Below are 11,465 nucleotides of genomic sequence, written 5' to 3'. Positions count from 1 at the left end.
GTTCATATCCTTTGCCCACTTTTTGATGGGGTTGTTTGCTTTTTTCTTGTAAATATGTTTGAGTTCTTTATAGGTTCTCGATATTAGCCCTTTGTCAGATGAGTAGATTGCAAAAATTTTCTCCTATTTTATATGTTGCCTGTTCACTCTGATGGTAGTTTCTTTTGCTGTGCAGAAGCTCTTCAGTTTAATTAGATCCCATTTGTCAATTTTGGCTTTTGTTGCCATTGCTTTTGGTGTTTTAGACATGAAGTCCTTGGGCCTATGTCCTGAATGGTATTCCCTAGGTTTTCTCTTGGGTTTTTATGGCTTTTGGTCTAACATTTTAAGTCTCTAATCCATCGTGAGTTAATTTTCATATAAGGAGTAAGGAAAGGATCCAGTTTCAGCTTTCTAGTTATGGCTAGCCAATTTTCCCAGCACCATTTATTAAATAGGGAATCCTTTCCCCATTTCTTGTTTTGCCAGGTTTGTCAAAGATCAGATGGCTGTAGATGTGTGGTATTATTTCTGAGGGCTCTGTTCCTTTCCATTGGTCCCTATCTCTGTTTTGGTACCAGTACCATGCTGTTTTGTTTACTGTAGCCTTTTAGTATAGTTTGAAGTCAGGTAGTGTGATGCTTCCAGCTTTGTTCTTTTGGCTTAAGGTTGTCTTGGTCTTTTTTGGTTCCATATGTACTTTAAAGCAGTTTTTTCTAATTCTGTGAAGAAAGTCATTGATAGCGTAATGGGGATGGCATTGAATCTATAAATTACCTTGGGCAGTATGGCCATTTTCACAATATTCATTCTTCCTATCCATGAGCATGGTATGTTCTTCCATTTGTTTGTGTCCTCTTTTATTTCACTGAGCAGTGGTTTGTAGTTCTCCTTGAAGAGGTCCTTTACATCTCTTGTAAGTTGGATTCTTAGGTATTTTATTCTCTTTAAAGCTATTGTGAATGGGAGTTCATTTATGATTTGGCTCTCTGTTTGTCTGTTACTGGTGTATAAGAATGCTTATGATTTTTGCACATTGATGGTGTATCCTGAGACTTTGCTAAAGTTGCTTATCAGCTTAGGGAGATTTTGGGCTGAGACAATGGGATTTTCTAAATATACAATCATGTCATCTGCAAACAGGGACAATTTGACTTCTTCTTTTCCTAACTGAGTACCCTTGATTTCTTTCTCTTGCCTGATTGCCCTAGCCAGAACTTCCAACACTGTGTTGAATAGGAGTGGTGAGAGAGGGCATCCCTGTCTTGTGCCAGTTTTCAAAGGGAATGCTTCCAGTTTTTGCCCATTCAGTATGATATTGGCTGTGGGTTTGTCATAAATAGCTCTTATTATTTTGAGATATGTTCCATCAATACTGAATTTATTGAGAGTTTTTAGCATGAAGGGCTGTTGAATTTTATCAAAGGCCTTTCCTGCATCTATTAAGATAATCATGTGATTTTTGTCTTTGGTTCTGTTTATATGCTGGATTACATTTATCGATTTGCATATGTTGAACCAGCATTACATCCCACGGATGAAGCCCACTTGATCATGGTGGATAAGCTTTTTGATGTGCTGCTGGATTCGGTTTGCCAGTATTTTATTGAGGGTTTTTGCATCGATGTTCATCAGGGATATTGGTCTAAAATTCTCTTTTTTTTTTGTTGGATCTCTGTCAGGCTTTGGTATCAGGATGATGTTGACCTCGTAAAATGAGTTAGGGAGGATTCCCTCTTTTTCTATTGATTGGAATAGTTTCAGAAGAAATGGTACCAGCTCCTCCTTGTACCTGTGGTAGAAATCGGCCGTGAATCAGTCTGGTCTTGGACTTTTTTTGGTTGGTAGGCTATTAATTATTGCCTCAATTTCAGAGCCTGCTATTGGTCTAATCAGGGTTTCAACTTCTTCCTGGTTTAGTCTTGGGAGAGTGTAAGTGTCCAGGAAATTATCCATTTCTTCTAAGTTTTCTAGTTTGTTTGCATAGAGGTGTTTATAGTATTCTCTAATGGCAGTTTGTATTTCTGTGGGGTCGGTGGTGATATCTCCTTTATCATTTTTTTTATTGCATCTACTTGATTCTTCTGTGTTTTCTTCTTTATTAGTCTTGCTAGTGATCTATCAATTTTTTTGATCTTTTCAAAAGACAAGCTCCTGAATTCATTTATTTTTTGGAGGGATTTTTGTGTCTCTATCTCCTTCAGTTCTGCTCTGATCTTAGTTTTTTTTTTTGCCTTCTGCTAGCTTTTGAATGTGTTTGTGCTTGCTTTTCTAGTTCTTTTAATTGTGATGCTTGGGTGTCAATTTTAGATCTTTCCAGCTTTCTCTTGTGGGCATTTAGTGCTATAAATTTCCCTCCACACACTGCTTTAAATATGCCCCAGAGATTCTGGTATGTTGTATCTTTGTTCTCATTGGTTTCATAGAACATCTTTATTTCTGCCTTCAGTTCGTTATGTACCCAATAGTCATTCAGGAGCAGGTTGTTCAGTTTCCATGTAGTTGAGCAGTTTTCATTGAGTCCTTATTCCTGAGTTCTAGTTTGATTGCACTGTATCTAAGAGACAGTTTGTTATAATTTCTGTTCTTTTACGTTTGGTGAGGAGTGCTTTACTTCCAACTATGTGGTCAATTTTGGAATAAGTGTGATGTGGTGCTGAGAAGAATGTATATTCTGTTGATTTGGGATGGAGAGTTCTGTAGATGTGTATTAGGTCTGCTTGGTGCAGAGTTGAGTTCAATTCCTGGATATCCTTGTTGACTTTCTGTCTCGTTGATCTTTCTAATGTTGATAGTGGGGTGTTGAAGTCTCCCATTATTATTGTATGGGAGTCTAAGTCTCTTTGTAAGTCTCTAAGGACTTGCTTTATGAATCTGGGTGCTCCTGTATTGGGTGCATATATATTTAGGATAGTTACCTCTTCCTGATGAATTGATCCCTTTACCACTATGCAGTGGCCTTCTTTGTCTCTTTTGATCTTTGATGGTTTAAAGTCTGTTTTATCAGAGACTAGGTTTGTAACCCCTGCTTTTTTAAGTTTTCCATTTGCTTGGTAGATCTTCCTCCATCCCTTTATTTTGAGCCTATGTATGTCTCTGCATGTGAGATGGGTCTCCTGAATACAGCAAACTGAGGGGTCTTGACTCTTTATCCAATTTGTCAGTCTGTGTCTTTTAGTTGGAGCATTTAGTCCATTTACATTTAAGGTTAATATTGTTATGTGTGAACTTGATCCTGTCATTATGATATTAGGTGGCAATTTTGCTTGCTAGTTGATGCAGTTTCTTCCTAGCATCGATGGACTTTACATTTTGACATGTTTTTGCGATGACTGGTACCAGTTGTTCCTTTCCATGTTTAGTGCTTCCTTCAGGATCTCTTGTAGGGCAGGCCTGGTGGTGACAAAATCTCTAAGCATTTGCTTGTCTGTAAAGGATTTTATTTCTCCTTCACTCATGAAACTTAGTTGGCTGGAAATGAAATTCTGGGTTTAAAATTCTTTTCTTTAAGATTGTTGAATATTGGCCCTCAACCTCTTCTGGCTTGTAGAGTTTCTGCCAAGAGATCTGTTGTTATTCTGATGGGATTCCCTTTGTGAGTAACCCGGCCTTTCTCTCTGGCTGCCCTTAACTTTTTTTCCTACATTTCAACTTGGTGAATCTGACAATTGTGTCTTGGAGTTGCTGTTCTTGAGGAGTTATCTTTGTGGCGTTCTCTGTATTTCCTGAATTTGAATGTTGGCCTGCCTTACTAGGTTGGGGAAACTCTCCTGGATGATATCCTGCAGAGGGTTTTCCAAGTTGGTTCCATTTTCCCCATCAGTTTCAGGCACCCCAATCAGACGTAGATTTGGTCTTTCCGCATGATCCCATATTTCTTGAAGGCTTTGTTCATTTCTTTTTACTCCTTTTCCTCTACACTTCTCTTCTCATTTCATTTCATTCATTTGATCTTCAATCGCTGATACTCTTTCTTCCAGATGATCGAGTGGGTTACTGAAGCTTGTGCATTTGTCATGTAGTTCTCGTGTTATGGGTTTCATCTCTATCAGTTCTTTTAAGGACTTCTCTACTTTGGTTATTCTCGTTAGCCATTTGTCAAGTCTTTTTTCAAGGTTTTTAGTTTCTTTGCACTGGTTACATAGTTCCTCCTTTAGCTCTGAGAAGTTTGATCGACTGAAGCCTTCTTGTCTCGACTCGTCAGAGTCATTCTCCGTCCAGCTTTGTTCTGTTGCTGGCGATGAGCTGCGTTCCTTTGGAGGGGGAGATGTGCTCTGATTTTTTGAATTTCCAGCTTTTCTGCACTGCTTTTTCCCAGTCTTTGTGGTTTTATCTGCCTTTAATCTTTGTTGATGGGTTTTGTTGTGGGTGTCCTTTCTGTTTGTTAGTTTTCCTTCTAACAGTCAGGACCCTCAGCTGTAGGTCTGTTGGAGATTGCTTGAGGTCCACTCCAGACCCTGTTTGCCTGGGTATCAGCAGCAAAGTCTGCAGAAGATAGAATATTGCTGAATAGCGAGTGTTGCTGTCTGATTCTTGCTCTGGAATCTTTGTCTCAGGGGTGTACCCCGCCATGTGTGGTGTGAGGTGTTGGTCTGCACCTAGTGGGGGTGGTCTCCCAGTTAGGCTACTCAGGGGTCAGGGACCCACTTGAGCAGGCAATCTGTCCATTCTCAGATCTTAACCTTCATGCTGGGAGATCCACTGCTCTCTTCAAAGCTGCCATATGGGGGCATTTACCTCTGCTGAGGTTTCTGCTGCTTTTTGTTTAGCTATGACCTGTCTGAGAGGAGGAGTTACAGAGACAGGCCAGCCTCCTGAGCTGTGGTGGGCTCCACCCAATTTGAGTTTCCTGGCAGCTTTGTTTACCTACTTAATCCTCAGCAATGGCGGGTGCCCCTCCCCCATCCTCGCTGCCAGCTTGCAGTTAGATCTCAGACTGCTGTGCTAGCAATGAGGGAGGCTCCCTGTGCGTTGGACCCTCTGGGCCAGGTGTGGGATATAATCTCCTGGTGCGCCATTTGCTAAGACCCTTGGTAAAGCACAGTATTAGGGTGGGAGTTACCCAATATTCTAGGTGTTGTGTGTCTTAATTTCCTTTGGCTAGGAAAAGGAATTTCCTTCTCCCTTGTGCTTCCCAGGTGAGGCAATGCTTCACTCTGCTTCAGCTCTCGCTCGTCGGGCTGCACCTGCGGACCAGCGCCACCTGTCCGACATGACCCAGTGAGATGAACCCAGTACCTCATTTGAAAATGCAGAAATCACCCATCTTCTGTGTCACTCATACTGGGAGCTGGAGGCTGGAGCTGTTCCTATTTGGCCATCTTGGGCTGAATCTTGCTCTGTTGCCAGTGGCATGATCTCGGCTCACTGCAACCTCTGCCTCCTGGATTCAAGTAGCTGAGACTACAGGTGTGCACAACCACCCCTGGCTAATTTTTTGTATTATTAGTACAGATGGGGTTTCACCATGTTGACCAGGTTGGTCTCAAACTCCTGGCCTTGTGATGCCCACCTTAGCCTCCCAAAGTGCTGGGATTACAGGTGTGACCCATTACACCTGGCCAGGTTTTTTTTTTTCTTTCTTTCTTACAATAGAGGAGAGAGGTCTGGTTGGGACTTACTACCTTTCCCATGTAGTAGCTGTTCTCATTCCTCAGGCCCGCATCATGACAGAGGATTTATCTGGTGTATGTCTCTGACCCTAATCTTTCAGAAGACCCTGATGAGGTTTACGGAAAAGGGCTTAGAGACTGATGTGAAATTCCCTGTTTCTATGACTCCAAGGGCTTCTATATACTCATGCTAGCCTTTACTAATTTGTTTAAAATTTTAGCTGAATTTTTCTTCTTACTGGCTTGTATAGTGTCTGGCATCTGTCCCAAGTAAACAAGGGTTTGCATTCCTTCCGTCCTTGGAGGAGTCTGTCTTTCTTTATATTTTGGGTTAACTGTATGCCCTGATATTTCAGTTCTTTGATAAATTCAAGTTGTGATTTTGATGGTCCGGCTTCAAAAAATTGTACATATGAAAATGAAGCTCTTTATAGCTTTTTGCATGCTAATCTTAACTTTAAAAAAATTATCTGTTATCCCAACACTTTGGGAGGCTGAGGTAGGTGGATCACCTGAGGTCAGGAGTTCGAGACCAACATGGTGAAACCCCATCTCTATTAATAATATCAAAGTTAGCCAGGCATGGTGGCACACACCTGTAATCCCAGCTAGTTGGGAGGCTGAGGCAGGACAATTGCTTGAACCTGGGAGGCAGACATTGCAGTGAGCTGAGATCACGCCACTGCACTCCAGCCTGGGTGACAGAGTGAGACTGTGTCTCAAAACAAAACAAAATACAAACAAACAAACAAAAATTATTTGCAGGCCATGCCTGGTGGCTCATACCAATAATCCCAGCACTTTGGGAGGCTGACTCAGGAGGATTGCTTGAGGAGTTTGAGGTTACAGTGAGCTATGATCATTCCACTGCACTCCAGCCTGAATAACAGAGTGAAGCCCTATCTCGAGAAAAAAATTTTTTTCCCCTAAATTAGATTCAGATAATTATTTTGAAAACCATAAAATAAAGAAAATAGCCCAAACACATTTATATAGATGATACCTACAAAGCACAAACATATATTTAGAAGTTCTTGAACAGTAACAAGCAGCATAAAAGAGGAATGTAAATCTCTCCAGCAAAGACTCGTTTATGACAAAACAACCCTGAAATATCCAAGTAGGACTAATAAAAAGGGATCCTGGGATACAGACTTTGGAATATTCCATTAACTTCACTGCTCACAAGTTCTGACTAGTTTCTTATAAGTAATAGGAAATTTATAGCAGGATCCTTTATGTAAACCTCATGCCAGTAACCTGCACTTTTATCCTTAATAAAAGTGTATGAGATTCTCATCTCACTGTGTAGGGTTACAAGTAACTTTTATGATATCTTTAAAAAGTTTCATGTTGAATATCTCCTCCATAATTAAAAAATGGATGTATTGGCTGAATTCATTCATTCATTTGACAAATATTCATTAAGCACCTACCACTTGCGAGGTACTCTGTTAAGTGGGGATACAGTGTGATAGCGGCATGGAACTAATATCCAAGTCAACTACTGAAGTCAAAATTCTGGGCTGGCAAACTTTAGTTAGGAGTCCCTATTTTAGAAAACATTATTTCAAGCAGGCCTCGTTTTTATCCAGAGAGTGTATACAGTATAATAAAACTCAGTACACCAAGATTTATAGTTCTTGTGTTTTTCTCCCTGAGTAAAAACTCCTTCAATAAAGTGATTGTGTTGTCAACCACTGCATATTCTTAAGTACCAAGATGCTTGACTCCAGGCAGGTGCTGAGAGAGTCTGTTGGGTGAGTGAATGTATATCAATGAAAATCAAACAGAGGAAATTTTCTTTATATATTTTAGTGTTCTTGTTTTTGTGTGTGTGTGTGTGATGGTTACTGGCTCTTCTCTAAGAATACTGGAGAAAAGGTGTTAGTTTATACTGTCACACAGGGCAGTCATAGGAGACTCTGACAAAGCAAATCAATCAATGTTAAATCAGAAATGAGAATGTGGTAAGGGGGTGAAGAGACGGGAAGAAAATACATGGGAAGATATTGAAAAGGACAGAGTGATCGGAAACAGCAGGGACATGGGAACATTGGGCGGCACTCTGGGAGCCATTTAGTTTCATGCTTATTGTATGATTGAGGAAAAAATAAGTCCTTAGTGGTTAAGTGGCTTTTCAATGCCACGTCAGACTTGTTCCATAGCAGTTGAATTAGGGGAAGGTGAATAAGTTGGAAGTTGGTGACAAGGAGAGAAGTTGGAAACTAGAGAGGAGAGTCAGAACCAGAGGGAAATGAGAGACTAAATAGGTGTCTCAGGGTTTTTGGAGTGAATTTTATTTGTCGCAGTCAGGGGAGGTTTGTCTGTTGGTTGCAGAAAGAAGTCAGAATAGAGATATCGTGGGGGTAGGTTTGTTTGGAACAGAAATCAAAGACCGTTTTTTCTGAGAGAAGGAAATAACATCTGCAAATGACATGCTGTTTTTGCTACTTTCATTGCTAGCTGTTCTCCCAGGTGGTGGCAATGCAGACGGTAAGAACTCTAACTGCCCAGTTGGGTGGATGAAGGTCTTGTGTGTGTGTGTTTGTGTGTGTGCACATGTGTGTATGTCTGTGTGTGTGTATGTGTGTGTGCTTTCCCTAGCATATACCTGGACAGTGAGAGTGCCAGGCTGGTTCCATTCTGACTGTCCATGACTCCAAGTCCCCGAGCTCTGAAGAAGGTGGTTGATAAATCATGGGGCTCTGTGGCAAGCAAACGTCTGCTAAGACCATGATGGATCCCCTTTTCTTCAGATTCTGAGTTCCCCCACTCTGGCCTCTCTCCATTCTCTTTCTCAATTTCTTTCTCCCCATTCTATTTGTTCTTTTGCCACAGGGCTCAAGGAGCCTGTCTCCTTCCATGTCATCCAGATCGCATCCTTTTACAACCATTCCTGGAAACGAAATCTGATCTCAGGTTATCTGGGTGATTTGCAGACCCACACCTTGGACAGAAATTGCAGCACCATCATTTTCCTGTGGCCCTGGTCCAGGGGAAACTTCAGCAATGAGGAGTGGAAAGAACTGGAAATGTTATTCCATATACGCTGCGTTCAGTTCCTCGAGGAAATGCATAGATACTCCCGTGAATTGCAGTTTGAGTGTGAGTTCAGTTTCCTCCATGGGGAGTGGGAAGGTGGGAGACAGGGGATGTCTCAATGTTTCTTATTCCTGTAGGAAACAGCCTGACTCTCTTCTGTATCTTATTCTATTCTTTCCATCATAAAACTGCAATTGCATACTTTTGGGCAAGGGCTATTATCCAGACCCTAACTCTTCAAACACTTCTGCTACTTATGAACTCCTCTCTTATTGACTGCAGGGTTATGCATTATTACCTTTTCTTACAGGTATCCTATGGCCACCCTTCTTCCTGCCTTACAACCAGATACCTTCAGCTTTCTCACTTTCTCATTCATTCTCTTCAGCAGTCTCTCTATATATACTCAATTGTAACCCATTGCATTCCATTCAACTTAAGTTGTTGTAATCCCAGTTGTCTTACACCAAGTCCTTCCTCACCACAGCATTCACATCACTTTCTTTGACCAATCTGCCCTCTTCCATACGTTACTAATCTTTTCCTCCACCGACAGCTTCCACCAATTCCTCTTTCTCTGAATCCCTGACCAAACCAAATTTTATTCTATTATGTTAAACCCTGCGAACTTCCCCCTTCTGCTTCTGCAATCTTTGCTTCTACTCCTACAATCTTTACTTCTTCTCATTTCATTTTATCTTTTTTTCTCCCTCTTTCCTGTATTTCATAACCCCAGATCCTTTTGAGATACAGGGGACAGGAGGCTGTGAACTACACTCTGGAAAGTTCTCAGGAAGCTTCTTTCGGGTAGCTTATCAAGGATCAGATTTCGTGAGCTTCCAGAACAATTCATGGTTGCCATCTCCAGTGGCTGGGAATATGGCCAAGCGTCACTGCAAAATGCTCAATCAGAATCAGCATGAAAATGACATAATACACAGTCTCCTCAGTGACACCTGCCCACGTTTCATCTTGGGTCTTCTTGATGCAGGAAAGGCACATCTCCAGAGGCAAGGTCAGTCCTGCACCCTCCCTCCAAGAACTTTTGATTTGAAAATCATACCCTTCCACCACCCCCTTCCAATTTGGAATAAGGAAGAGCCACCCAGAAGTGGGAATGGCTGGGTGCAGTGGCTCACATCTGTAATCCCAGTGCTTTGGGAAGCTGAGGCTGGAGGACCGCTTAAGGGCAGGAGTCCCAGACCAGCCTGAGCAACATAGTGAGACTCCTGTCTCTAAAAAATAAAAATAAATTATCCAGTCATGGTAGCACAAACCTGTAGTCCCAGTTACTTAAGAGGCTGAGGCAGGAGGATAGCTTGAGCCCAAGCGTTTGAGGTTACAGTGCGCTATGATTATAATTATGCCACTGCACTGCTGCATAGTGACAGAGTGAGACCCTGTCTCAAAGAAAAAAAAAAAAAAAAAAGGAAGGAGAAATGGGAACGATGTGTCTATTTAAACTTCTAAACTGCTGTGCAGATATGAAACTCCAAGTCTATATTTGAATATGTTTTCTGTCCTTTGCAGTGAAGCCCGAGGCCTGGCTGTCCCGTGGCCTCAGTCCTGGACCTGGCCATCTAGAGCTTGTGTGCCATGTCTCAGGATTCTACCCAAAGCCGGTGTGGGTGATGTGGATGCGGGGTGAGCAGGAGCAGCAGGGCACTCAGCGAGGGGACATCCTGCCCAATGCTGACGGGACATGGTATCTCCGAGCAACCCTGGAGGTGGCTGCTGGGGAGGCAGCTGGCCTGTCCTGTCGGGTGAAGCACAGCAGTCTAGAGGGCCAGGACATCGTCCTCTACTGGGGTGAGAAAGAGCTGGGGCCCAGGCTGGAAATGCCAAGAGGTGGTCCTCAGGTATAGAGGGAGGGCAAGTTGAAAATTTTAGGATTTTAGCGATTATAGCCCCAACATGAATAAAAATAGGTAAGCTAAGAAATGGAAGTGTTGAAAATGAGGGCACTGTAGATGCAGGAGGATGCTGAGGATAAGATGAAGAATCCATCTCTGAGCAGGGATGAGAGAAAAACAAAAAAAGAAAATAGATTAGTAAGTTGGATACTCAAATAAAAAAAAAAAAGCCAAGGCAATGCAGTGAAACAGGGAGTGGATGAGGTAAAATGGGGTGGATTATAACATCCTTGGTGTCTCCTCAAATTCACAGAACATCACAGTTCCATGGGCTTGATCATCTTGGCGGTGATAGTGCCTTTGCTTCTTCTGATAGGTCTTGCGCTTTGGTTCAGGAAACACTGGTGAGTTTTTTGCATGTGTCTTTCCTACTCTTAGTCCCTACCCCACTTGTCTTCCCATGTTTTTTGTTTCTCTCTCCTCAGTTCTTCTCTCCCCAGTCCCCTTCCCTCTTACTCCTCAATTCTTAGCTCCACCTTATTCACAGTGACTTCTATCTCTGTTTTCATCCAGTTTCCGTTAAGATACACCATGATCCTCCTTGTCACCCTTCTCCTTTTGGGGTGAGAGACCAGCAGTTCAACAGCTCAGGATACACCTGAACACATCGTGGTGATGACGTCCTCTCAGCTCTCCTTTAAAACTTTTGTTAGTTTTGCTTGTTTCTGATTAAAGATCATTTGTCAATATAAGCTCAATTTAGTTTTGCAGGATTTGTTGTTCTGACCTGGGTTCTGGGACTTTAAAATTCAAATTTTATCTCCAAATGGAATGGGATCCTAGCAATCTTCATGTGTTCGACTATTAATGGATCATCAGGCTTGTTATAGATGTCCCTTATTCCCGAGGGCCTTCCCTGACTCACAAGTGGGAAGCGGTCTCTTCCTGGTCTGCACTCCCACCACATTTCAACCGT

General features: G+C 42.1%; 1 protein-coding gene across 1 annotated transcript; it reads left to right on the top strand.

Moving 5' to 3' along the window:
* The first annotated feature begins 6,731 nt into the window (after positions 1-6,731).
* Positions 6,732-11,247, top strand: LOC103223794 (T-cell surface glycoprotein CD1a). The gene is made up of 6 exons (XM_073008242.1): positions 6,732-8,087; positions 8,433-8,699; positions 9,373-9,651; positions 10,167-10,445; positions 10,803-10,893; positions 11,063-11,247. The coding sequence occupies exons 1-6, from the start codon at positions 8,030-8,032 to the stop codon at positions 11,070-11,072; spliced, it is 984 nt and encodes a 327-aa protein (XP_072864343.1). The 5' UTR covers positions 6,732-8,029; the 3' UTR covers positions 11,073-11,247.
* Positions 11,248-11,465: the final 218 nt, after the last annotated feature.

The sequence above is a fragment of the Chlorocebus sabaeus genome, chromosome 20 (genome assembly GCF_047675955.1).
Source record: "Chlorocebus sabaeus isolate Y175 chromosome 20, mChlSab1.0.hap1, whole genome shotgun sequence".
Lineage (NCBI taxonomy): Eukaryota > Metazoa > Chordata > Mammalia > Primates > Cercopithecidae > Chlorocebus > Chlorocebus sabaeus.
This window is presented reverse-complemented; position numbering and strand designations above follow the sequence as displayed.

Bases quoted from the DNA above. Each gene is read 5' to 3' on its own strand.
- LOC103223794 (XM_073008242.1), top strand. From the start codon at position 8,030: ATGCTGTTTTTGCTACTTTCATTGCTAGCTGTTCTCCCAGGTGGTGGC. The intron at 8,700-9,372 runs GTGAGTTCAGTT...TCATAACCCCAG, and splicing joins CCGTGAATTGCAGTTTGAGT to ATCCTTTTGAGATACAGGGG. The intron at 9,652-10,166 runs GTCAGTCCTGCA...TGTCCTTTGCAG, and splicing joins GGCACATCTCCAGAGGCAAG to TGAAGCCCGAGGCCTGGCTG.